The sequence below is a fragment of the Panthera leo genome, chromosome C1 (genome assembly GCF_018350215.1).
Source record: "Panthera leo isolate Ple1 chromosome C1, P.leo_Ple1_pat1.1, whole genome shotgun sequence".
In the NCBI taxonomy this organism is placed as follows: Eukaryota; Metazoa; Chordata; class Mammalia; order Carnivora; family Felidae; genus Panthera; species Panthera leo.
This window is the reverse complement of record NC_056686.1, coordinates 126,379,419-126,407,153: the sequence shown is the minus strand read 5'-3', so window position 1 is coordinate 126,407,153 and position 27,735 is coordinate 126,379,419. Positions and strand designations below refer to the sequence as shown.

Below are 27,735 nucleotides of genomic sequence, written 5' to 3'. Positions count from 1 at the left end.
TGGTTCAAAGGCAGCTCCAACTTTTCCCAGGAGTACAATATTCAACATCAGGACGTACCAGCTTGTAGGGAGGCCTCGGGTGCCCTGAGACCAAGGGGGACTTTGCAGAAGCTTTAGAGAAAGTGAACATCTGCACCAGTCTGGTAACACCTGTTGCTCTTGAGTTGCCAAGTAAACCTGTAGTCTAGGCTGGAAGCAAACCGGGTTCTAGCCAAGTTGCAGACGGCAGACATCCCCACCTTTTGGGTTTCACAAACAGTTGGACTTTGCTTGGCTAGCAAACGGGAAAAGTTTTCTTATAAAGCATTTGAGGTAAACTGGACAACTGGGTGCTCAATATGTTGGCTAAACCACAAATTCTTTATCTAACCAAACATAATGTTTGATTTTTAGCTGCCTGACTCTAAGTGTATTCATACTAAAGACTGTCTTTCATTGACTGGTGTTAACTTTATGAGAGAACAAAATGACGGGAGTCATACCCACAGGCATCACTCCCATAGAGAAAGCAATGCTTTGTAGGACTTTTGTAAAATGATTAGGATTACTGTCTTCTGTCAATCTAAAATAGAAGTCTTCAAGATGGGGGAGGTCTTCCATACTAATACTCATTGAAAAAGGTGTTTTTAATTTACAAAAGAAAAAATGGGTCTGTATTTGTAAACATTTATTCTCTTGAACTGAAAAAGGCTTGCATCAGCACACATTGTACAGCCTTGCAAATTACACAGAAAATGAAAAAAAGGTTCCTTGTTCATAAGTGCAATGAATCTTTGATGTCCAGTGATCCGCTGCAAACAATGAAAACATTTTAAACCACTTAAGAAGTTTCCAGCACTCATCAAATGCATTTCCTTAGGTGACAAAATATTCACGAGGGGAATGCAAGTAAGTGGCATTTAGTTATCAGAGGGACACTTAAAAAAAAAAAGTGGAAGTATTTTCCTGCCTAAAATGATTCCTATTCCCCCTTGAATCTAAGTGGTTTGATTAAGAAGTGTTAAGAACATAATTTGCTTTACACTTAATGTTCATACTACCTAAATGAATAAGGAAAGGACCCTATGAGGGAGTTCTGTATTTTTTGGAAATTGTTTCTGTGTTTAAAGATACAGGGAAAGAGTAATGGTCTATTTGTGGGCTCTCCTTAGTCACCGTCCAGCCCCCCAAGAAGATAGTACAAGGTTTTGACTTGGTTATTCCATTCCTGCATTCTTTTTCCCCCAAATTCTCTGTTGGGTCACATTGTGCTGGCTGCAAAAAAGAAATACAGGTTGCAACTGGTTGTAATCATTTTGAAGAATAATTTGCTGTACAATAGAGCTCTGGATCTGATACAAGAATTCAGAAATATAAAACAAAATAACTATAAAAGTTAGGAGGCATTTGAACAGCATTTCCTCGGAAAAAGCTGCTAACTCTGGATCATTCCGATGTGGATTCCTACAGTCATTTGGAGTGAAATGTGTAATTTCCCCCCTTTGCTGGATCACTGGCCTGTCTTCAAAAGCTATAACGCCATGACCACACGTCCTAGGAGTCTCTATCATGTTAACAGAAGCTCCAAAAACCAAGCCAATTAAAGATGGGTGAGGACAGGGGAATCATAAAGGCCAAGGGTCCAAGGTGGCTGTTACTGAGAACTCGCCCTTTCCAGAATGTGGAAGTCATAGTGCTTCTTGCTCGTTCTCAGCTTAAACTTGTTAACTGAGTTAATTTGTTTCTTCAATGCATTCTGTGCAGCTGAAATGGAGGGGAATGTGGCTAAGACGGTATAAGTGGAGGCCAAGTCACTGGGTTTAGAGCGTTCAGGATTGACAGTGTTGTCCCCGCTGCCACAGCAGAGGGGGTGACGACGCAGCTGGGGCTGGGATTGAGGGTCTCGGAGCCACCGGATCTTGGCACCAATTTTAAAGAGTTCCCCAAAAAGCTTCTCGGCTTCCATGCGAGTTATTCCATCAGGGAGTTCAGTAATTTCCAAGACCTTCCCAACAACTAGAATGGAAAAGGTATAGAATTAATAATCCCTGTTACCAAAATGGTGGGCAGAAAGTACCGAAGACCCAAATATGACATAAGAAATGAACGGGATTTTGTAAAACCATTCAAACCCACAAAACTATAATTATGGCCATTTAAAAAATCATTCCTACTTACCCCTTAGGCAAGGGGTGCAGAGCTAATGGTACTAAACTACCCATCTTGGTCTTCACTGAAAGCTATGCATAGAAAACACACCATTGTATAGTGGCTTCTCTAAGTTAGGTGTGTTATCTTGAGCGGTCTCCTGAACTTCATGGCCCCACTGTAAAGTAAAGATAACAGCCCTTGTCATAATGACCCAAGGCTGTTGAGTACACATTGAAAGCACTCTGCCACAGAAAGGCAGTTTTTGTTCATCAGACTATCTCTGCATGGGTGTAAGGACTACTTCCTTTTTCCAAAAACACACAGGCAAAGAATATCATTCTATCTGTTCCTTTCACACATAACTTTTCCCTTTGGTCCCTTCATCCCTACTAAATCCACCTATAGCTGCACTGTGAAATGAGACAATTACAAGAATATAGTTAAGAGCCCTACATTACAGATGACATAATTTCCTGTAATGTGCAGGACTTTAGGAGAGGAAAACCCATTTTTGTCTAAAGACTGTTGAACTGGTTGACAGTTTGTAGAACCACATCTAATTGCCTCTCAGGGACACACCTGGCTCTCCTGCACCAAGGTCAGTGGATGCAGCTTTTTTAGCTTGTTTCCTTCCTCGATTTCCATGCCTGTTGCCAGACTGACCCTGAAAACCCACAAACAGATGAGAAATAAGGTTAATAGTGCTGAAAAATAGGTCTGTAATGTTTAAACACTTAACCCTTAAACATACCCAGTCTGGGCTCTGTACTTTAGCAGAAAAAAATCCAATCCAAAGACCGGGTGGCAATGGCACTTCTGTTCCTCACTATAACCAGTCATTTGCTGTCTTTCATAAGCAAGGCCCCAGCTTGTGGCCCCAGCCCCCCCGCCCCTCCCACTTTGGGATAGCACTGATCGCTTAGCCAAACAGCAAACCACCTTCTTCCTTGTCTGCTCTCTGTGTGGCCAGACTCAATGGGACAACATCGATAAGTCAGCTGGCTGTGGTACAGAGGACTTCTTGTGAACTGCCAGCAGGGGGCCCAGGACCCCCACACTCTGTGCAAAGGAGCTATGACGTCCTGCCAACAAAGCCTAGGCCGCCAGACAGCTTTCATACCTGTTGGGTTGGAATGTGTCCGTGCAGAACAGCAGGAGGGTTGTACTGCAGAGGCTGGCCAAGTAATGGGTATCTGGCATCTCCTGAAAGTCAATTAAAAAAACTTTTACATTGTTTTCTGCTCAGTTCTAAAAGTACTTCCCTAAGTTTTCTAAATTGTCCAAAATAGTTAACATGAGTAGGGAAAACACATTTGGTAGATTAAAAAAGTGTAGGTACTGACATTTTAAAAAAGAATTTAAGTTTCCATCTTCCCTTTCAAGACGAAGGGTAAACTTCTGAAAGGAGTAAGGACTAATAACAGTGGTTATGAAGAAAGTAGGAGGTAGGAACTGGGAAGACGGGGAATAGGAAGGAGGGAAGCTTCATTTACCTTAACCTATTTATACCTTAACATTCCAGAAGAACTGTAATACCCATTTCCACCCATGTGAGATGCTAAAATCCATGTTTTCTATGATGATTAAAAATTAATATGACTTACATTTGAAGAGAAGGAAAAACATTAAGTTTATCTTCCCAAAGTCACTATTTTTTTTTTTTTTAAAGATTTTTAATTTTTTAAGTAATCTCTGCACTCATCGTGGGGCTGGAACCCACAACTCCGACATCAAGAGTCACATGCTCTACTGACTGAGCCAGCCAGGCACCCCTCCCCAAATCACTATTAATTACTATAAATATATGCATATATACATTTATATATTCTCATTGCAAACTTTTCTCTACACCCATTGTAATCTCATGACCCTGAGTTCAAGAGTTGCATGCTCTTTTGACTGAGCCAGCCAGGCACCCATTACAAACATTTTTACGGTGTTAACCAAAGGGTATATTTACATTTTAGGTCTTGGGTCTGCTCTTAAACACTCTTTAAAGGGCTTAATAAATGCTGACTGCAAAGACATTCTCCTGGAGAATAATGTTTTCATTTGTTAATATCCTCATTTTATTTTACCCGTAAGTTCCCCAATTCAGCACATTCTGGGTTTGGAGGGGGATTATGCACAGGTGCCAGGAAAGCATTTCAGGGAATCATACATCCCTTCTCCTGAAAGCCTGATAACAGAGAAAAGCACATTGTGGACTTCTCCCTACTCCACAGAGCTCTAATCTGACGAACAGTGTGAAGGTGCGAGGGCAGCTCCCTGCAGGACACACCCATGACAGACTTGCTCCTTCCCAAGCACCATGTGAAGGGCAGATATGGCATGGAGGCTTAGCACTGAGATCAGAGATACAATGCAAAGCACGAAGATGTATAAAGAACAGCTGCAAGAAAGTCAGAGTTAAGTTTAGGCCGGTGGAGCAGTATTCTTTTCCACTATGGAGATGAGCTGTAGACAGCAATAATCAAAGACTCCTCCATACAGGCCATGCTGTATGTTCCTCCTAGAACAGGCATCCCAGTATCACACTATTGCCACACACTATTTCTTTTTTTTTTTTTTTATTTTTTTTTTATAACGTTTATTTATTTTTGAGACAGAGAGAGACAGAGCACGAACGGGGGAAGGGCAGAGAGAGAGGGAGACACAGAATCGGAAGCAGGCTCCAGGCTCTGAGCCATCAGCCCAGAGCCCGACGCGGGGCTCAAACCCATGGACTGCGAGATTGTGACCTGAGCCGAAGTCGGACGCTTAACCGACTGAGCCACCCAGGTGCCCCGACCACACACTATTTCAATGAACTTAAAAAATTTTTTTCAAATGTTTATTTATTTTTGAGAGAAAGAGAGAGAGAGAGAAACAGAGTGTGTGTGGGGGAGGGGCAGAGAGAGAGGGAGACACAGAATTGGAAGCAGGCTCCAGGCTCTGAGCTGTCAGCACAGAACCGATGTGGGGCTTTAACTCAGGATCCATGAGATAACGACCTGAGCCAAAGTCAGACGATTAACCAACTGAGCCACCCAGTCGCCCTTTCAATTCACTTTTTATGTTTTATTTTTCTAGATTATTGAAGTACGTGGCTTTGTAGAAAACCTGGAAACAATTACAAAAGAGAAAATAAAAACCATTCTAGTAATTCCATCACTTCTAACATTTTGGTGTGTATCTTTTCAGTCTTTGTTCTGTGTGTTTTATAAATATTTAAAAAAAGTTAGATATAATTTATGTAAAATAAAATGCACATCTTTAGTGTTTGATGAATTCCAACAATTGTAAAGTTCATGTAATCAAAACCCAAAAAGACAATGAACATTTCCATCCCCTGAAAAGTGCCCTCAAGCTCCTTACCAGTCAAGTCCATATCCCATCCACATGACTATGTGGTTTCTAACATCATACCTTAGTTAGCCTATAACTGGATTTCATTTAATTAGAATAATATAGTATGTCTTTGTGTCTGGCTTGTTTTTTGCTTAACATAATGACTCTGAAATTAATCCATGTTGTTGCAGATCAGTCTGCCTTGTTCATTCATGTTGTTCAATAGTATTCCATTGTAAGGATCCATTACAATCTGTATATCTAGTCTCTTGTTGGTGGACATTTGGGTTATGTCCAGTTTGGGTGATTATAATAAAATAAAGTTGTTATATAATTTGCTGTACAAGTCTACATATTTATATTTTCATTTCTCTTGGGTAAATACCTAGGAGTCGAATTGCTGCATTGCAAGGTAAGTGATTAATTTTGTAAGAAACTCAAATCTTTTTTCCAAAATGGTTTTATCATTTTACTCCTCCACACCAATGTGCAAGAATTCTAGCTGATCTGTAACTTCACCTACATCCAGTGGTGTTAATCTTTTTGATTATAGCCATTCTAGTGGGGTCAAAGTGATATTTCATTCAGATTTTAATATTCCTTTCCCTAATAATTAATGGATGATGTTGAGCACCTTTTCAAAGGCTTACTAGACATCTCTCCAGTAACCCCCTCCCTTGCTTGCACTCTCCTGCAAAATAAATAGATGGAAGTACAGTTGATATACAATGTTACATTAGTTTCAGGTGTACAACACAGTGACCGGACAAGTTAGATGTTATGCTATGCTCACCACAAGTGTACCTACCATCTGTCACCATACAATGCCATTATAATACCATTGAATATATTCCCTATATTATACTCCCCATGCCTGTGACTTACTCATTCCATAACTTGAAGTGTGTATCTACCACCACTCCTCTTCATGTAACATGTTTTTTAAAATCATTCACTGTACTGTATTTCTTCTTTCAATGATTCTTTAAAACATATTTTTTGGATAACTACTTAGTATTCCCTATATAGATATACTCTAATCCTTACTGATAAGACATTTAGGTTGTTTTGCATTTTTTCTGCTATACACCAAACTCTTCTGTGGATAAATCATTGTGTGCATTATGCTTAGGATAAATTCCAAAAATATTATTCTATAATCATCCATTTGTGGTCTGTTCCTCCAATTAGACCGAGGGTCGGTGAGGAAGAGGACTTTACCTTATTCGTTTTTGTATGTCAGGGTCACAGTAAGGCCTCAAAAACTGTTGAATACATTTTTGAATAAACTCTTGATATATGCTACTGTAATATAGGTATTAGAAATAAAGAACAAGTTTATAGCATTGCATATTACTACTACAGAGAAATGGAGTCTAAGGATAATAAGTTAAGGTCACTTTAACTATATCACATAAAGAATTACTGAATGGAAGGAATTACTAAGTTAGTAATTATTAACTAGTGATGAAACATTAAGGTTAGGAGAATATATAGTAATAAATATGCCTGGGTGGAGGTCAAAATGCAGTCCTGTGGAGAACTGAAAGCAGTACCAAAGGAAATCACAAAGTGATTGAGAAGGGATGTCTTATTTTTAATTAAAAAAAAAAAAAAAATTCCAGTATAGTTAACATACAGTGTTACATCAGTGTCAGGTGTATAATACAGTGATTCGACAATTCCATACATCATCCAGGGGAAGGGATGTCCTACAACTCTGAGGCTGTGACTAGTTTCAAGCACTTACCTTGCCCTGGAACAAAAGGTCTAGAAAACTGAGGTATGATGGAAAGGGGTGGTCCAGAAGGACGGACAGTTTTCAGGGTGGTCAGCTGCGCTGGTGCTGGCGACTGAGCTGGTGAAACAATGGGACTACTGAGTTGAGGGCTGTGCTGTAATCACATCAAAAAAACTGGTCAGCATTTTAGTCACAATTTGGCAAATTAGCTTTTGAACAAAATTTTTAATTTTTTTCTGATTACAAATATATACTTGTTATTGTTAAGAGTTAAAACATGAAAATTTATAGTTTTCAACTCCCAAAGGTAAGTACCAGTAACAGATTGTTTCTATGCCCAAATGTATGCATCCATATGTCTATGTTTTATAAAAATGGAAGTAGACTACACATCCTATTTTTTAATCTTGCTTTTGTACCTGGACAATCATACTGGAGATACTTTTCCATGAGAAAAAATACACATTTATCTCATTCTTTTTTTTTTTTTTAATTTTTAAAAAATATTTATTTATTTTTGACAGAGACAGAGAGACAGCATGAGAGGCAGAGGGGCAGACAGAGGAGGAGACACAAGAATCTGAAGCAGGCTCCAGGCTCTGAGCTGTCAGCACAGAGCCCGATATGGGGCTTGAACTCACGGAGTGCAAGATCATGACCTGAGCTGAAGTCAGCAGCTTAACCAACGGAGCCACCCAGGTGCCCCTATCTCATTCTTGTTTTGTTTTCATGTTAACTGTTTAGCATTTCCTTTTTAAACAATTCATCCCTAAAGAACAGTTACCAAAAATAATACAAAGAATTCTCGGATTTCCCATATTCTTATGTTTTTATATAAATCTCTCTCTGCATGTTTTTTAAATCTTTATCTCTTTCTCTGTATATACTGTTATTTTTTCCCAAACTATTTGAGAATGAGTTGTTCACGATACTTCATCCCAAAATAACTAATTTAGTGTCTTTTTCCTAAAAACAAGGATATTTTCTTACATAAATAGCCACAGTAGAATCATCAAATCTATATAAAAGTGATCCTATTCTGTAATATATGTAGTAGAGTGTTTAAGAACACTTGAAATAAAGAGGTTTCTAACAATTGAAATAAAGAAGTTTCTAAGAAAAGCCCTTTGAAAAAAAAAGAATTATCAAAATCAGGCAATTAATAAGACAGTAAGATTATATAATCTATAGAGTTTATTCAAATTTCACCAATTGTCCTACTAACATAGTTTACAGAAAAAAAAAAAAAAAGAAAGAAAAAAGAAAACATTTCCGCTTCTAGTCCAGAATCAAATGTTGCATTTAGTTGTCACGTCTCTTTCATCTTTTTAAATCTGGAGCAGAGCCTCAGTCTTTTTTCTCTTTCATGACTTTGACATTTTTGAAGATCAGTTTCTGAAGGTCATTTTGAAGATCAGTTATTTTGTAAAATGTCCCTCAATTTGGCTTTGCCTGCTACTTCCTCATCCCCAAATTCACAAGATACATTTGGGGAAGGAGTACTAGGAAAGTGATGCTGTGCCCTTCTCAATGCATCATGTAAGAGGGAACCTGAGGTCCATGTGTTGACACAGTACTGGTGATGCTTACTTCCATCACTTGTAAGGTGGTGTCTGCCAGGTTTCTTCAATGTAAAATTACTATTTTTTCCTTTCTAGTTATAGTATTAGGGGGAAAGCATATTATCTGTAAACAGAATTTTACTACTTCCTCTCCCAATTTGAATGCCTTTTATATCTTTTTCTTGCCTAACAGCTCCAGGTAGAACTCCCAGTACAATGTTGGCTCATATCTACCTTTTAAAATCTACTGAGATTGAATTTTGGCCTTGGATATGGTCTATCCAAGAATATGTCCCATGTGCACAAGAAGAATGTATACAGTGTTCACAAGTGACCAGATGTGTAGGTAGAATGCTCTTTGTATGTGTTAGATCTAATTGTTTTTTTGTGTTTAAGTTCTCTATTTTCTTACTTAACTCTTGCCTGGTTGTTGTATCCATTATTGAGAGTGGAGTGTTAAAGTTTCCAACTATTACTTGATGGTCTGTTATCAGGTAAGTAATTATTAGGTTTATACAATCAGGTTTGTAATTATTATATCTCCTTACTGTATTGAACTTTTGTATCTAGAAAATTTTTTGGATCTAAAGTCTTATTTTATCTAATATTAACATAACTACCCCTACCTACTCTCTTTTGCATGCTATTTTCATGGACTGTATTTTTGCATCTTGTCACTTTCAATTCATTTGTGTCTTTGGACCTAAAGGGAGTCTCTTAGACCAAGTGGTTTTTTTTTTTTTTTAATTTTTTTTTCAACGTTTTTTATTTATTTTTGGGACAGAGAGAGACAGAGCATGAACGGGGGAGGGGCAGAGAGAGAGGGAGACACTGAATCGGAAACAGGCTCCAGGCTCCGAGCCATCAGCCCAGAGCCCAACGCGGGGCTCGAACTCACGGACCGCGAGATCGTGACCTGGCTGAAGTCGGACACTTAACCGACTGCGCCACCCAGGCGCCCCAAGATCAAGTGTTTTTATCCATTCTGCCAATCTGTCTTTATAGTTAAAATAACTGATAAAGAGGGCCTTGCCAATGTCATTTTGCCATTTTCTATATGCCTTATAGCTTCCTTCTTACCCCTCATTTCCCGCATACTCCATTTAAAAAAAAAAATTTTTTTTTAGTGTTTTATTTTGTTTTCGAGAGAGACAGAGGGAGACAGAGAATCGGGAGCAGGCTCCACTGAGCGTGTCTGCACAGAGCCTGACATGGGGCTCGAACCCACGAACCGTGAGATCATGACCTGAGCCAAAGTTGGACGCTTAACCAACTGAGCCACCCAGGCGCCCCCCTGCATACTCTTTTTTTTTTGTAGTTAAATGTTTAAATTTCTTTCTCATTTCCTTTTGTATATATTCCCTAGCATTTTCCTTTGTGTTTACCTTAGGCATTACACCTAACATCCTAAAGTTATAACACTCTACTTTGAATTTGTATTAGCTTAACTTCAATTATACACAAAAACTCTGCTTCTTTATATCTCTGTCCCCACCTCTTTTGGTTGCTTATGACATAAAAGTAGATCTTTATATATTGTGTGCCCCAAAACATAAAGTAGTAATTCCTTTTTTTTTCAATGTTTATTTATCTTTGGGGGAGAGAGAGAGAGAGAGAGAGAGAGCACGCGTGCACAAGAGAGAGAGAGTGTGCACATGCATGCAAGCAGGAGAGGAGCAGAGAGAGGGAGATGTAGAATCTGAAGCAGGCTCCTGGCTCTGAACTGTCAGTACAGAGCCTGACACGGGGCTCAAACTCACAGACTGCAAGATCATGACCTGAGTCAAAGTCGGATGCTTAACTGACTGAGCCACCCAGGTGCCCCACTAGTAATTCTTTTAAGTGCATGAGACTCTTAAATTATATAGAAAACAAAATTTGGAGTTACAAATCAAAGCTAGAACACTACCTTTTAGATACTGTTTATAAAAAAATACTTAAGTGCATTCATCTCTCAAATCACGTAGAAAGTAAAAAGTAGAGTTATGGACCACTGGCACAATACTACTAGCTTTTATAATTGCTCATGTATTTAACTTGAGAACTTTATTTCTTTATATAGCTTTGTCTTGCTGTCCAATGTTCTTTCTACTTTACCCTGCAGGACTCTTTTGAGAATTTCTTGCAGGGCCCATCTCTGTTTTTTGTTTATCTGGGAATTTTAATTTCTACCTTTTATTTTGTTTTTAAAATTCATTTATTTATTTATTTTGAGAGAGAGCTGAGAGAGCAAGATTGAGTGGGGGAGGGGCAGAGAGACAGAGGGAGAGAATCCCAAGCAGGCTATGAGCTGTCAGCATAGAGCCCATCGTGGGGCTCAGTGTCACTAACTGTGAGATCATGACCTGAGCCAAAGTCAAGTCAGCTGCTTAACTAACTGAGCCACCCAGGAGCCCTCTACCTCACTTTTGAAAGGCAGTTTTTACCAGATACTGGATTCGTTAACATTGTTTTTTTTCTTTTAGCACTTTGAATATATTGGCCAGCAAATTGAATATATTGAATATTTGAATATATTTGAATATATTAGCCTCCAGTTTCTGATGAGAACTCTGCTGATAATCTTTTTGAGGATTCCTTGTATGTGACGAGTTGTGTCTTTCCTGCTTTTAATACTCTTTGTCCTCTGAAAGACTGATTATATTGTGTCTCAGAGTGGGTATTTTGGAGTTCTTACCTAGAGTTCATCACAATGCTTGATGTTTATATTCATGTCTTTAATCAAATGTGGTAAGTTTTCAACCATTATTTCTTCAAATATTCTCTTTTCCCTCCATGACAACCACAATATGTTTGTTGGTCAACTTGATGGTGTATCACAGGTCCCTTAGGCTTTGTTCACTTTTCTTCATTCTGGTTTGTCTGTTCCTCAGACTTGACAATTTCCACTGTCCTTTCTTCAAGTTCTTGGATTCTTTCTTCTGCCGCCTCACATCTGCCACTGAATTCCTCCAGGGAACTTTCATTTCAGTTATTATATTTTCAGCTCTAGAATTTCTGGCGTTTTCTAGGTTTTCTATCTCTTTATTGATATTTACATTTTGTTTATTGTTTTCTTGTCTTTCTCCACATCTTCCTGCAGTTCTTTGAGCAGCCTGAAGACAGTTGTTTTAAAGCTTTTGTCTGGGAGATCTGCCATCAGGTCTTTTTTTTTTTTTAATTTTTATTTATTTTTTTATTAGGTTTATTTATTTTTGACAGAGACAGAGTGTGAACATGAGCTGGGGAGGGGCAGAGAGAGAGGTACACACAGAATCCAAGCAGGCTCCAGGGTCCAAGCTGTCAGCACAGAGCCTGACATGGGGCTTGAACTCACGAACCATGGGATCATGACCTGGGCTGAAGTTGGATGCTTAACTGACTGAGTCACCCAGGTGCCCCTTAAATTTCAAAAAAAATTTTTTTTTAAAAATTATCTGTCATCAGGTCTTTTTCAAAGACAATTTATGTTGATTTTCTTCCTCTGAATGGGCAATACTGACCTGTTTCTCTGCATGCCTTGTGACTCTTTGTTGAAAACTGGACGTTTGAATCTGATAGTGTGGTAACTGTAAATCAGATTCAACCCCCTTCCCAGGGTTTATTGCGTTTTGTTGTTTTTCTGGTTTTTGTTTATTGACTGTTGCAGGCTGTCTTTGTGTCAAAGATCAGTCTGAGGTATAACCTTAAGGACTTCTCAGTGTTTGGCCTGTGCCTCTTCCTGGGCATGTACCCCATATATTCAGTTGCTTTTGAATGTCTTAGTCCTTACTGTTTGGCTCCCAAAAACGATTCAAAGAGAAAAATGAAAGGAGGAAAGACAGGGTACCAGCACTTTAAGTCCCCTAGAAGTGTCGGGGGAGAGATTTGCAGCAATGTGGGAAGGTACAACAATGGTTATTTCCTGTTTGTCTGCACCTCTGTGATCAGAAGCAGAAACCCATGATCAGAATATAAATGCCTTGTATTTGGAGGACAGGGTCCTTTTTTGCCCACCCTGGCTCCTGTCAGCTGCTCTAGTAAAAAACATGCACAGTTGCCTCCTAGGGGTTGGGGGTAAGGATGGGTAGTTGCTACTGTGCTAAAAGCTGAAACTGACTGAAATTAAGTTCAATTTATCACCCAAGCTTTCCCCTGGCAGTTGCAAGCCTTCAATAGATTCTAAAGCAACAAAACTGTTACATCAGATTCTGCCAGTATAATTATTTCTAGGTGGAGAGATGGACTCCTGATGCTTCCTACTCTGCCACTTTCCTAGAATCCTCTCTGCTGTAGTGATGATTCTTACTTCCTGGTTTCCAGGTGGTGATCTTCTAATTCCATCATATTTACTAGTTCATATTTCATTGTAAAAAAAGAACTTCATTTTTCCTCCCATTTATTCATTTAAATCAGTATAACTCATGGATTTGTTCAACATTAAAATTTTTTAAAATTTGAGTATAGTTGGCAGTTTCAGGTGTACAACCCAGTGATGCAACTTGTCTATACGTCATGCTATTCTCACCATAAGTATAGCTACCATCTGTCAGCATATGATGCTATTACAGTATCACTGACTATATTCCTTATGCTGTGACCTTGATCCCTGTGAATTGTTCATTGCATAGGTGGAAACCTGTATCCCCCACTCTCTTTCATCTATTTTGTCCATTTCCCCATTTCCCTTCCCTCTGGCAACCAGCAGTTTGTTCTTTGTATTTATAGGTCTGATTCTGCTTTTATCATTTTTTTGTTTTTGTTTTTTAGATTTTACATATGAATGAAATCATATGGTATTTATCTTTCTCAGTCTGACTTATTTCACCTAGCATAATACCCTCTAGGTCCATCCATGTTGTTGCAAATGGTAAGATCTCATCCTTTTTTATGGTTGAGTAATATTTCATTATTTATACATACCACATTCTCCTTATCTTTCTTTCATCTATCAGTGTACACTTAGGTTGCTTCCATATCTTGGCTATTGTAAATAATGCTGCAATAAACATAGGGCCACTTAATTTTTTTTGAATTAGTGTTTTAATTTTCCTTGGATAAATATCCAGTACAATTACTGGATCACATGGTATTTCTATTTTTAATATTTTGAGGAAAGTCCATACTGTTTTCCACAGTGGCTGCACCAGTGTGCATTGTACCTATAGTGCACATGGGTTCTTTTTTCTCCACATTCTCACCAATACTTGCTATTTCTTGTCATTTGGTTTTAGCCATTCTGACAGGTGTAAAGGGATATCCCATTGTGGTTTTAATTTCCTTGATGAGTGATGTTGAGCATCTTTTCATTTGTTTGTTGGCTATCTGTATGTCTTCTTTGGAAAAATGCTATTTGAAGTCTTCTACCCAATTTTTAATTGGATTATTTTTGTCACTAAACTGCACTCCAAAAAGAGTTCTATGAATTTGTAGTACCACTGAGAATGAACAAGAGAGTTTGTAACTGGAAATCTCTGCCCATACTGAAAATTATGAGTCTTCCTAAATTTTCCTAATTACATAAATAAAAAATATTTTTGTATTCTCCTCTGATTAATGGTCATTGGGCATTTACAGTTTGTGAGTTAGCCTATAAATGACCTTTGCCCTTTTTATTCTCCCATGATTTAATCATGTGCCTTGAAATATTTCAGTTTATCTTTAAAAATTTTTTTAATGTTTATTTTGAGAGAGAGAGAGAGCATGAGAGAGCATGCACATGGGAAGTGGCAGAGAGAGAGGGAGAGAGAATTCTGTAGAGTCTGAGAGAGAGGGTGTGTGCACATGGGAGAGGGGCAGAGAGAAAGAGAGAAAATCTTCCCTGTCAGCACAGAGCCTGACCAGGGACTCCATCTCACAAACATTAAGATCATGACCTGAGCAGAAATCAAGAGCCAGATGATTAACTGACTGAGCCACCCAGGTGTCCCTAATCTACCCATTTTAAATTCCCCCATAAAGCTTTTCATAATGTTCTTGACATTTGCTGATGATTTTCTTTATGATCCATTATTTCAGTGAGATTTCAAAATGGTGATTTTTAAATTCTACTATTGCTTTTACATTTATTAACTGAATTTCTTCCACAATAAAGAGTGTTCCGGGGTGCCTGGGTGGCTCAGTTGGTTGAGTGTCCGACTTCAGCTCAGGTAATGATCTCACAGTTTGTGGGTTTGAGCCCCGTATCGGGCTCTGTGCTGACAGCTTAGAGCCTGGAGCTTGCTTCAGATTTTGTGTGTGTGTCTCTCTCTGCCCCTCCCCTGCTCACACTGTCTGTCTGTCTCTCTCTCTCTCTCTCAAAAATAAACATTAAAAAAATTAAAAAAAAAATTAGAGCGTTCTGCATCTACCTTCTGATTACACTAACAGTTCAATGGAAAAGGTAGGAAAAGGACTTAACTTTCTTTACCAAATTTTATATCCAGTATATCTTCTGATTTTTAAAATTAAAACATTTTAAATATGCAAAAGTTGAAAAATAGTATTTCCATATTGAAAGCAACAGTGTGGCTACACAGAATGTTCAAACTTCTTTACCCATTTGAGAAGATGTCAAATTCAAAGCAAAGCCTTGTAAGGTCAATCTTATGTGACTAAATTGTTTAAAGATTTTTATTTTCTTTATGTTTTGTTAATGTTTACTTATTTTTGAAAGAACACAAATGGGGAAGGGGCACAGAAAGAGGAGGGCAGAGGATCCAAAGCAGGCTCTGTGCTGACAGTAGAGAGCCTAATGGGGGGCTCAAACTCATGTACTATGAGATCATGAGCTGAGCTGAAGTCTGACGCTCAACTGATTGAGCCACCCAGGCACCCCAAATGCTTTTTTTTTTTTTTTAGTTTATTTGAGAGTGTGTGCATGCACGTAGGTGAGCAGTGAATGGGCAGAAAGAGAGAATCCAAGCCGTGCAGAGTCTGACGCAAGGCTCGAACCCACAAACGTTGAGACCAGGACCTGAGTTGAAACCAAGAGTCAGACACTTAAATGACTGAGTCACCCAGGTGCCCCAAATGTTGAAAGTTTTAAAATTATAATAAAAGAAGTACCTTACCTGAACAATATTGTCTACATTGCTAAATTCCACACACTTCTGTCCTCTCTGGTGATCACAGTAATATTTGTTTTGTTTCCACTGTGGGGGTGAGTGGGCCCGAGATTGTGGATTGCTTGGTACATTGAGCTGCATCATCACCATTCCTCCACCAGGGGGCGGAGGTGGCACAGCTGGAAATCAGAGTTGGGACACTGCAATCAGTAGACTGTACCAACTAGCTGGTAGCTTTAAACACTAAGAAAATGCCAATAATTTTACATTTCCGAGCAAAACTTTATTATCATATATACAAGTCATATTTAAGCCCTGGAACTTCATGCCACAAGTGTTGTGTGTTTAAAAAGGCATTAAAATGGGATTCTGTAGGCCTAAACATCTCAGTTATTCTAAAAATAACAGGTCCATACTTAGGAAAGTCCAATTACCTACTACAGAACCTAGTAGAGTATAGCATAAATGAGATATCTATAAAAGTGACTGATTGCTAAAATGGATTAATTTTAAAACTGGCATTACTTTAAATACACAGAAAAGAAAAAGTTTGCCATGTGGGCATCAGAAAGCCCAATTTTTGTACTCTGAAATGCTTGACTCTGGGGAAGTTACTTAACTCTTTTATTGTATGTTCTTATCTGAAAAAGGCAGCTAGGAAGACCTCCTTGGCTAACTTTAAAAAGCCGTGATGATCACATGTATGTATAAACAGTTAATTATACAGTAGAGATAAGCAGATTACTGTATGTCTCTTTGTTTGACTTATTTCTCTCGTGTACTAGTCTGCAGCACAGCTAGTATTAGGCATGCACCTAAGGTATGCACCTGAGGCATGCACTCAGTGTAAGGTAAGGCAGGATTCTTATGCCCCCAGGGCCACAACTTGCACTGCAGTAACCAAAATGGTAGTTTCCAGTTCCCCAGAAAGAGAACCAACCTGACTGGCTAAGCAAACTAGAGAGGGCTGACTGCTTAGGGACACCTCCAAGTTCTCCTCAACCACAGCAGCCCATCTTGGATGCACACTATTATTTATTTGATAACCATTTATGGTTTTCTCTCTTTCTCAGAGATTACATATGTTAAGAAATCATTATAATAAAAGATGGTGTCATGACAAAGGATAGTTTAAGACACTATAGAAGCAGAAAAAAGCAACAAACCGTGTTGTGAGTACTAGACAAGACTTTGTAGAAGATGTGATTTTTGAGTCAAACTTTAAGGACAAGCAGGATTCTCGCAAACAGACAGTAGAGGGGCATTCCAAGCAAAGGGAGGAACTGATAAAAAAATATCTTTGCCATGAAATAGTATGGTGCATTCTGGAAGCATAGTTTTGTATGACCTGAACATGTAAGTATAAATAGGAGGCTTACTTGGTAGGGAGTTTAGATGGAGAATCCATCCATGCACATTTCTGATTCAGAGGAATGACATAAAGGGACTTTTTGTTTCAGGAAAATATTTCTTTTTTTAAAAAAAAATTTTTTTTTAACGTTTATTTATTTATTTATTTATTTATTTATTTTTTTTTTTTAACATTTTTTATTTATTTTTGGGACAGAGAGAGACAGAGCATGAACGGGGGAGGGGCAGAGAGAGAGGGAGACACAGAATCGGAAACAGGCTCCAGGCTCCGAGCCATCAGCCCAGAGCCTGACGCGGGGCTCGAACTCACGGACCGCGAGATCATGACCTGGCTGAAGTCGGACGCTTAACCGACTGCGCCACCCAGGCGCCCCAACGTTTATTTATTTTTGAGACAGAGAGAGACAGAGCATGAACGGGAGAGGGTCAGAGAGAGGGAGACACAGAATCTGAAACAGGCTCCAGGCTCTGAGCTGTCAGCACAGAGCCCGACGTGGGGCTCGAACTCACGGACCGTGAGATCATGACCTGAGCTGAAGTTGGCCGCTTAATCGACTGAGCCACCCAGGCGCCCCGCAGGAAAATATTTCTTGAACAGTGTGTGTACGTGTGAGTGTGCATGTGTGTTGCTATGTGTTGAGGAGGAGTTAAGTTGGGTGTGGGGGAAACATGAAATCAGCAACACACTGAAGAGATTGTTGCAAATAAGATGTGAAAAGAACTGAACGAGAATGGCAGCAGTGGGGAAGGAAAGAAGGACGGAAAGACGGTAGGAGATTTGAGGAAATGGTAACAGCATGAATGTGAAAAGAGGGAACAGAAGAGAGTTGATTACGACTTTGAAAACTAATCTGGTCCCTAGAGAGAAGGTGAGATAAAGAATGCAGGAAGAGGGAGAACTAGTAAATCTAAAGTGCCTTTGATACAACAGGACAGGGATGTCCAGTAGGCAGTTGGCTATATGGCCTCTTCTCAGCCAAAATAAGATGTGGGAGTTGCTGGCAAAAAAGCAGTTGTTGAACCCTAGGAGATGGGTGAATCACCTAGGAAGAGTATCAAGAGTAAGGAGACAATTCCAGAGAACACCAATATTTATGAGGCAGGGAAGGAAGGAGAATCTGAAGAAGACAAACAGGCCAGCAATGTTGTAGTAGTAACACTAGAAAAGGAAGAAGCGGATGGAAACCATTAACTCCGAGTTTGCATGGCATCCTAATATTTTGGGTACATCACAGCACAGAAGTTGGAAATCCTGTTCTAGAAATGCCTCAGGAACTTAATTTAATTATTTCTCAGATGGACAAATCATTACCTTTTCTTTCAATTATATTCATACCTGCACACTGGTGGCTTTGAAGCTGCTGGGAATTGCATGGTGAAGTAGTTCGAGGAAACTGTACTTGTTCTGATCCTGGATGTTGCAAGTAACCTACTGATGAACTACGGGGGAAAAATTGAACAAACACAAAAACACAGCACAGTGAGATGGAGATGGTTGTAAAGATTCTTTGAATGAAACAATCCTATACATTTATTTAAGTTTTTTTTTTTTTTCCCTCAAATTGGTTAGGGGTAAAAGTGTAATCTACTTCTATTCTCTATGAATCATAAACAAGTACTTTTTGGATAAAAAAATCTCTTTATGTTTATGACAATAATACTGATTTTTTTTAAAACCACTCCAAATTTCAATGCTCTTATTCTTTTACAACTTATTCTAAATATGATTTTTTTGTTCAAATAATTATTTAAAAAAGAAGAAAAATAGCTTTTACAAAATGAAAAAGTAATTTATTTGGGTCTCCCTAAGCTGTATTTTAGAAAAGAGAATATGCAGTTTGACAATTATGAGACTCAGAAAAAAATGTTTTATTGCTCAAAATATGTACTAAGAATAAAGGAAATAGTAAAGTATAATTCTGACATATTCTAACATAAATACTGATTAAAAATAGATGCTGTTGATATAAAACTATTCAGTTATTGCTGCAATTCTCAAGTTAATTTTTGAGACTCAAGCTAATATGGGATTTGTCACAAAATGTCTTTAAAGTTTTCTGTTTGGCAAATTCTTTCAGGAAAATAATTTCAAATCGTAAAGTGATACTATTAATTCTTTCTGAGAATTCTCAAGTAATCAGAATCATTTTTTTTTTAAAGTAATCTCTACACCCAATGTGGGGCTCAAATTCATGACTCGATATCAAGAGTTGTATGCTCTGAGTTTGCACACTGACTGAGCCAGTTAGGTGCCCCCCACGTAAGCAGAATCTTAATTTATATATAAAACCCTATTAGTTACCAGGCTTTTTTAATCACTCAATAAACTTTCCTTAGAGAGTATAATTTCTTAATCTAGCTTTAACAACTTTTTGCATTAAAAATATGTTAGATCCAACTACTGAATTATAAAGACTATAGGGAGACGTGTTAAACACCATGATGACACAATCAGTAAAATCCAGACTATGGGACATTCAGAAAGACAAATGTGTAAAAACATAAGCAATATTTGTAGGGTAGTAAGAATTATAATTACCAACTAGATATTTGATACAATTAAGAAGTTAACTATTAAAAATAAAAAAAAAATTTTTAACTTTACTTATTTGAGAGAGAGAGAGAGAGAGAGAAAGAGTGAGTGAGCGAGCAGGGGAGGGGCAGAGAAAGAGGGAGAATCTCAAGCAGTCTCCATGTGGGGCATGAACTCATGAACCATGAGATCATGACCTGAGCCGAAATCAAGAGTCAGACACTTAACTGACTGAGCTGCTCAAGCACCTCCTTAACTATTAAGATTTTTAATGTGAATCTGTATTGTAGTTCTGTGGGTTTAAAAAAAAATCTTTTAGGGATTCCTATACTGAAATAATCATGAATGAAATGGTGTGATACCTGAATTTACTTCAAAATCATAAGGGAAAAAGAGGAAGTAGAGCTTTAGATGAAAACAGGTGAGTACTATAGAAGTTATGGGTACATGGGGTTCAGTGCACTTTAGTTTATATTTATATGCATTTAAATTTTCTGTAAGAAAAAATTAAAAATGATTCTCTAATTCTCCAATTACTAAAAATTCATAAAAGTTTTTTTTTTTTTTTTTTTTTTTTAGTGGCAGTAACTCATTGTGGTTCACAAAAAGGGGAAAAGAAAGGGATATAAAGAGAGGATTTCACAAAAGGTGATTCTGGACCATATAACAAAATGTAAAAACAGTACTTCCTGAAACTGATGTTAACTATGATTGGGATGCATTATATGAGTATTAGCTAAGCTGTGGAAGTAACACAGCTTAAGACATGGTTTCTAAACATGCTGCTACTGGGAGAATAGAAAGTTTCACCAAAAGGTGGAAAGATTTTTTATATTCTGTTCTAATTGGGATAAATATTCTCTTGGGTTGTGCAGTATCCTTCACCCTGATCTTGTTCACTAAGCACCTTCTAATGGCTTACCCACCCAAGTTCTGAGGCACATGAATGACAAGAAGCCACCCAGAACAGGGATGAGAATATTCAAGTCACGGAGATGAGCAATACATCCCATACTACCAAACCACAGACTGCCATTCTGTGGGCACTATAGTGCCACTATAGTGGGTCCTTAGGTAAATGAATTATAAAAGTGAGTTCCAAGACTAATCTCCCCCAAAAGACATGAAGATACTTTAAGGGACAAAGACTGGGCAATGAGTAGCTTTCTTAAATTTCTTAAATGCTCTATTTTCAATTACCATCTAATTTGTCTTCTACAAAGGCAGAACTAGAACACGTTAAAAAAAAAAAAAAAAAGAAAAAAAGGGGAGTCAGCTTTTTAAACACCATTCTCACATTAAAAATACAAACAGGGGCGCCTGGGTGGCTTAGTTGGTTAAGCATCCAAATTCCGCTAAGGTCATGATCTCATGGTTCATTAGTTCAAGCCCCGAGTCAGGCTCTGTGCTGACAGCTCAGAGCCTGGAGCCTGCTTCGGATTCTGTGTCTCCCTCTCTCTCTGCCCCTCCCCCGCTCACACTTTATCTCTCTCTGTCTCAAAAATAAATAAACATTAAAAAAAACACAAACAAATATTGGGGCGCCTGGGTGGCTCAGTCGGTTACGTGTCCGACTCTGGCTTAGGGCATGACGTCGCGGCTCCTGAGCTCGAGCCCCAGATCAGGCTTTGTGCTCACAGCTCAGAGCCTGGAGGCTGCTTCAGATTCTGTCTCTCTCTCTCTCTCTCTCTCAAAAATAAATAAACATTAAAAAAAATTAAAAAAAAAAAAAAAAGGAAGGGATGCCACCTTCTCTTCATCCTCTTGAAAAAAAAAATACAAACAAATATTTATGGGGCTCTGGGGTGGCTCAGTCTGGTTAAGCATCCGACTTTGGCTCAGGTCATGATTTTAACCATTTGTGGGTTTGAGCCCCGCGCTGGGCTCTGTGCTGACGGGTCAGAGCCTGGAGCTTGCTTCAGATTCTATGTCTCCCTCTTTCTCTGCCCCTTCCCCACTCGTGCTCGTGCTTTCTCTCTCTCTCAAAAATAAAAAAAAAAATTAAAAAAATATAAATATTGATACATAATCAAAAAGGAAAAGTCATTTTGTAGCAACTTCAAAAAATTTCTCCTTTGGAAGACAAAGTAAAACATGAGGTCTAGTCCTTACAGAACTTCATACTCTACCAATGAATAGGAAAATAAAGCATCAATCCCATGAATCCATCTGGTCCCAAACTTCCTGAAAACCATGAATGTAAATTAAAACATAATATCAACTTTCAAAGGTACTAGAATTCACTGCAATGAAAACTGGCCTTACCACTTATAGCAACTGCTTTGCTGTACTTTTAAGGAGCTGCCCCTTCCCACTCTATGGTACGGTCAAGTCAAACCGCTGCAAAACTGGCTCTACAGGATCAGTGGAGACTGATAAATGACACAAGGATCCAAAAAGTTTCTTTTTTGTGGGTTTTCTATAATGTTCATCTTATTCCTACCATGTTCTATGGTTATTCCACTGAGGTAAGACCTCTATGGAAAGAGGTAAAAATTCCTCTTTCTTCTAGTCATTTGTTTTTGCATTCTTACTATAGTTTGGAGTCAAAGCTATGATGGAAAAAATGATAAACACATTATATATATTTTAAAACCCAAAACCTACTGTAGTCTACCAAAGTGTGAAGAATTTTTAAGAATGTCATAAAACCCTTTATAAATGGGTGAAAATGGCCCTTTAAGGGGTTACCCCTGATGCTTTTGATTAGATCATGGTAATCTATTTGATACATTGTGAGTGGAAACTAATACTTGTTATTAAGATATACTCACTACATATTCGTGAAAATTCAAGTGATGTTACATTACTATCTTAAAAAAATTTTTTTTTTAAATGTTTATTTTTGAAGGAGGAGAGACAGAGCATGAGCACGAGAAGAGCAGACACAGAGGGAGACACAGAATCCAAAGCCGGCTTCAGGCTCCGAGCTGTCAGCACAGAGCCCAATGCAGGGCTCCAACTCACAAACTGTGAGATCATGACCTAAGCCGAAGTCAGACGCTTAACCTACTGACCACCCAACCCAGGAGCCCCTTTATCTTTTTATTTTTTTTATTTGAGAGAGAGAGAGAGAGAGAGAGAGAGAGCGAGCATGTGCATGAGTGGGGGAGGTGCAGAGGGAGAAAGGGAGAGAGAGAGAATCTTAAGCAGGCTCCATGCTCAGTGTACAGTCTGCCTGAGGCACTCAATCCCACGACCCTGGGATCATGACCTGAGACAAAATCAAGAGTCAGACAGGCACTCAACTGACTGAGCCACCCAGGCGCCTCACACTGCTATCTATTTAATGACTTTTAACATTTAATACTTGATACAGTGAAAAGAACCATGGATTTGGGTGTCAGAAGGCAGGATGAGTTTGAGTTCAAATTCCATTTACTTGTAGTATGTCTTTGAACTTCAGCTCTCTCATTAATAAATGTGTGATTAATACTTACCTTATCAAACTATGATGAAAGACTTGGCCAAATAATTCAAAATACAGTGAAATGTAAAAAATGTACATTTTTACTAACGATCAAAGAACCAAATTAAAATATGTCTCTTCTTATGAAACACGAAAACAACAAAAACAAGTTAGTACCTACAAGGATTGTAAATCAAAGGAAGATTTTGTCAAAATGTACTAAGGTTCTTAAGAAAAGATGTATCTTTTGACCTATTAATTCCTCTCTAAGGACTCTATGCCAAGAAAGAAATTCAAAATGCTCACTAAATGGTTCTATACACCAAAACAAATGAATACGACCTAAATGTTCTTTTCAAAATATAGGAAAAGAAAAAGAAAAAAGAGACTGAGAGGAAAACATGAACATGACAACAATGGACAGCTTAGGGTTGTGGGAATACAGCTGATTCTTGACAATTTATATTATTTGGTATTTTCCAAAAAGGCATGAATATGAGTACATTTTGCAAGTATAAAAAATAAACACTAAAAATATCCTATGAAAACTGCCTGAAAAGTTTGACTTTTAAATGTTGTTTTTGGGATTTAATTTCAATGAATGATCTGAATCTCCTTCAGAACTCCTCAGCAGATGTCAGAGCACAGCCATCTGGAGGTAGTTATACTGATCCTGTGCAACACAAACCTTCAATTCATTTGAGGGTCAGCTACTCAGCTGAACTTGTTGTCTCTAGAAGAAACTATTAGCTTTCTGCCTTACAACCTTTCTGCAAGTCACGGTGATTTCTAGCTTACATACTTTTGTGATGATACTACCTATTTAGGACAATATAAATAAAACTCTCAACTAATTAGAATCTGACCAAACTATATGCTCAATTAATAAAAATAAATGTAAAATAAAAATACTTACTGTATAATATTTTAGGTTTTTCCTTAAATACAAATGGCCAATTTTCCTTAGCTTTCTGGTTAAATGTTCATATTTATACAAATACTCGTTTATAGCTCACCTATTCCCAAATGTAAAATATTTCTAAAAGCTCAACAGACTAAGAAATAAAGAAAATACTTAAAACACAAAACAAAGATGGGATAATGCCACCTGAGATAAAATTGTGGCTTTCACTGAGCACTGAATCTAGCTTTGTGCTTCCTGGTAGCTAAGACAAAATGGGATCCCAGAGGACCAGTTGTATGGTCTATCAGGCTGATAAAAGAAGGAAGCATTTAAGCCTCTGGAAGGTCCTGGATTACACACATAACTATATTCTATGATGAATTTAAAGCATGTAGTTAATTATAGAAGAATCCAGTCTTGATATGAGATACAGTTCATATTTTACTTGGAAACTGAGAGCCTTGGGTGAAAAACTGGCCTTAAGAGAGGATTATTTCCCATTAGATAAACAGGTAAGCTGCAAATGTGCCTGCAGTTAAGGGCTAACATTTTCCTCAAATATGAACTTTGAATTTTCCAAGTACTGGTAGGAGAGCCAAAATCCACTATCATATTTCAGATAAAAGATGCCTCTGGCTTGAGCACTGTAAGGGCAGCTATTATCAAACACAATCAACCATAAATATATCTCTGGTGTTCTTGGGAGAATGACTGGTTTTGAGAAGGACGATATTTTGGCTGACCCACTAGGATGAACTAGCTATCATTAAGCAGCTGTGTTACTGGACCTGTTGGATACATCACTTTAGAAGCTCAGTGAAGTGGCAGGAAACATCTGCCAAACAATAATTTTAGCTTTATTATATTGATTGTAAGCTGCTCTTTCTGGTAGTAATTTAGCTACTTATTAAGTCTGCTCCTAGACTGACACCATAATGTTGCCATTGACACCGAGGATGATGCTGATACACCTATGGGATAACTAAAGAACATGCATTCTGTTCCCCAAATAGCTTCATAAAATCTTTAAGTATAATTTCAAAAGATGGGATGCTAGAATAGTATAATTTCTTATTTTTAAAAAAAGATTCTATTTTTAAGTAATATCTTACATCCAATGTGGGGCTCAAACTTACAATCCCGAAACCAAGAGTAGCATGCTTGACTTCCTTTCTTCTAATTGATTTAAAAATCAACTATATAAAACAATATATATATAATGTAATGTTTGGCCCATAGCATATATAAATGTAATATATTTGCCAAAAATAGCACAAAGGAAATAGGTGGGAGCAAAGCTGTACTGCCTATAGATGGTAAGGTACTAATTATAACAGGTACTTTTTTCTATATGATGCTACAATTAAGCTACTATAAGTAAGAAGCACATTTGGATTCATTAAGATGTATATGGTAAATCCTATAAAACTGACTAAAAATACTCAAAAAAAGTAAAAAACATTGAAGAAATTAAAATGCCACGTAGGAAATATTCACTTAATGTAACAGAAAGCAGAAAGAGCAGGGGCGCCTGTGTGGCTCAGTCGGTTGAGCATCCGACTTCTGCTCAGGTCATGATCTCGCAGTTTGTGGGTTCGAGCCCTGCGTCGGGCTCTGTGCTGACAGCTCAGAGCCTGGAGCTTGCTTTGGATTCTGGGCCTCCCTCTCTCTCTGCCCCTTCCCCACTCATACTCTGTCTCTCTCTGTCTCTCAAAAATGAATAAACGTTTAAAAAAAATTAAAAAAAAGAAAAAGAAAGCAGAAAGAGCAGAAATAAAGAAAAAAATAGAAAAACACATAAGAAAGAAAAAAAAAAGCACAAAATGGTAGACATAAGCCAACTATATCAGTAACATTAAATGTGAACAGATTACACAATTCAATCAAAAGACAGAGTGTCAGAAGACTAAAAAGCTGATTCAAATATACACTGTCTATAGGAGACATACAGGAATAAAAGGATGGGAAAAGATACATCATGCAAACAGTGACCATGAGAAAGCTAAAGTGACTTTGCATTAATAAAAAATATTTTGAGAGATAAAGCATTTCATAATGAAAAAGTGCAAGTCAGGAAAATATAAGTTATAAACATATCAGCCCCTAATAAAGAAGCACAAAATACATGAAACAAACACTGATAGAAATGAAGGGAGAAATAGACAATCCATAGTAACAGGTAAAGACTGTAACATCCACTTTCAATAATGGATAAAATGGTAACAAAGAAGATTAACAAGAAAATAGAAGACTTTGACCACACTATAAACCAACCAGCCCTAAAAGACATCTATAGAACCCTCCATTCAATAGTAATAGAAAGGTGCCTGGGTGGCTCAGTCGGTTAAGCATCTGACTTTGGCTTAGGTCATGATCCTGTGGTTTGCAGGTTCGAGCCCCTTGTTGGGCTCTGTGCTGACAGCTCAGAACCTGGAGCCTGCTTCAGATTCTGTGTCTCCCTCTCTTTCTGCCCCTCCCCCACTCACGCTCTGTCTCTCAAAAATAAGTAAACATTAAAATTTTAAATAACAATAGAATACACAATAATTTTAAAGTGCATATGGAACATTCTGTAGGACAAACCATATGCTAGGATATGAAACAACTCAGTAAATTTAAAAGGATAGAAATAATACAAGTATGTTCTCTAATCATAATGGACTGAGATTAGAAATCAATAGGAAAACATTTGGGACATATACAAATTAAGTGAAAATTAAACAACACAATCCTAAATTATCAATGGGTCAAAGAAGAAATCAAAAGGGTAACCATAAGACACATGACAATGAAGACACAACTTAGTAAAAGAGGCAACTAAAGCAGTGCCTGAGGGAAACTCAGAGCTATAAATGCCTATTTCAAGAAAGAAGAATGTTCTCAAATCAGAAACCTTCATTTCCATCTTAAGACACAGGGGTGGGAAAGGAAGAGCAAACCAAACCTAAAGCAAATGGAAGAAAGTAAGTAATAAAGATTGCAATGTAAATAAATAAAATACAGAATAGAAAAACAGGAAAAAAAATCAAACCCTAAATATGGTTCACTAAAAAGACCTAAAAAAACTGACAAACTTTTTGTTAGATTGACCAAGAAAATAAGAGAGAGAAAACTTAAATTATTAGGATCAGAAATAAATAGGGGAGATTACTACTGAATGTACAAGAATCAAAAGGGTAATAAAGGAACACTATGAAAAACTGTATACCAACAGATTAGATCAACTTCCCAGAAAGAGATAACTACCAAAATGGATTCAAGGAGATATAACCCAAATAGACCTAAAACAAAAGAAAGGCAGCTATGCTCACCACTATACCACCAACTCTGCACTAGACCTAAAACAAATGAAGAGACCAAAGTAGTAATCAAAAAAACCTCACACACAAAAACTTCAGCACAGAAGCCTCCATCAATGAGTTCTCTCAAACATATAAAGAATTAACAACAACTCTTCATAAAATCTTCCAAAAAAATAGAAGAGACTACTTCCCAACTCACTCTATGAAGCTAATATTACCCCAATACTAAAATCAGACAAAGGTATCAAAAACAAGAGACCAGTATTTCTTGTGAATATAGATGCCAAAGTCCTTAATATACTAGCAGAGTGAACCCAGCAACCCATGAAAATAATTATACACCAAGACTCAGTAAAATCCATTAATGTAATATATCCTATCAACAGAATAAAAACCAAGAATCACATGATCATCTCAATAGGTGCAGAAAACATATGACAAAATCTAAT

At 37.7% G+C, this 27,735-nt stretch overlaps 1 protein-coding gene across 21 annotated transcripts in view; it reads right to left on the bottom strand.

Annotated features, from left to right (window-relative positions):
* Nucleotides 1-650: 650 nt before the first annotated feature.
* R3HDM1 (R3H domain containing 1) overlaps nt 651-27,735 on the bottom strand; it is a 203,123-nt gene continuing 176,038 nt past the window's right edge. For all 21 annotated transcript variants that reach the window (XM_042948556.1, XM_042948563.1, XM_042948558.1 and 18 more), the window contains 6 exons: nt 18,475-18,578; nt 15,774-15,946; nt 7,211-7,355; nt 3,251-3,333; nt 2,710-2,794; nt 651-1,995 (listed from right to left, as the gene is read on the bottom strand). In XM_042948556.1, coding sequence (XP_042804490.1) covers nt 1,634-1,995; nt 2,710-2,794; nt 3,251-3,333; nt 7,211-7,355; nt 15,774-15,946; nt 18,475-18,578 — 952 coding nt within the window. In that variant the 3' untranslated portion in view covers nt 651-1,633. The remainder of the gene's footprint in view (nt 1,996-2,709; nt 2,795-3,250; nt 3,334-7,210; nt 7,356-15,773; nt 15,947-18,474; nt 18,579-27,735) is intronic.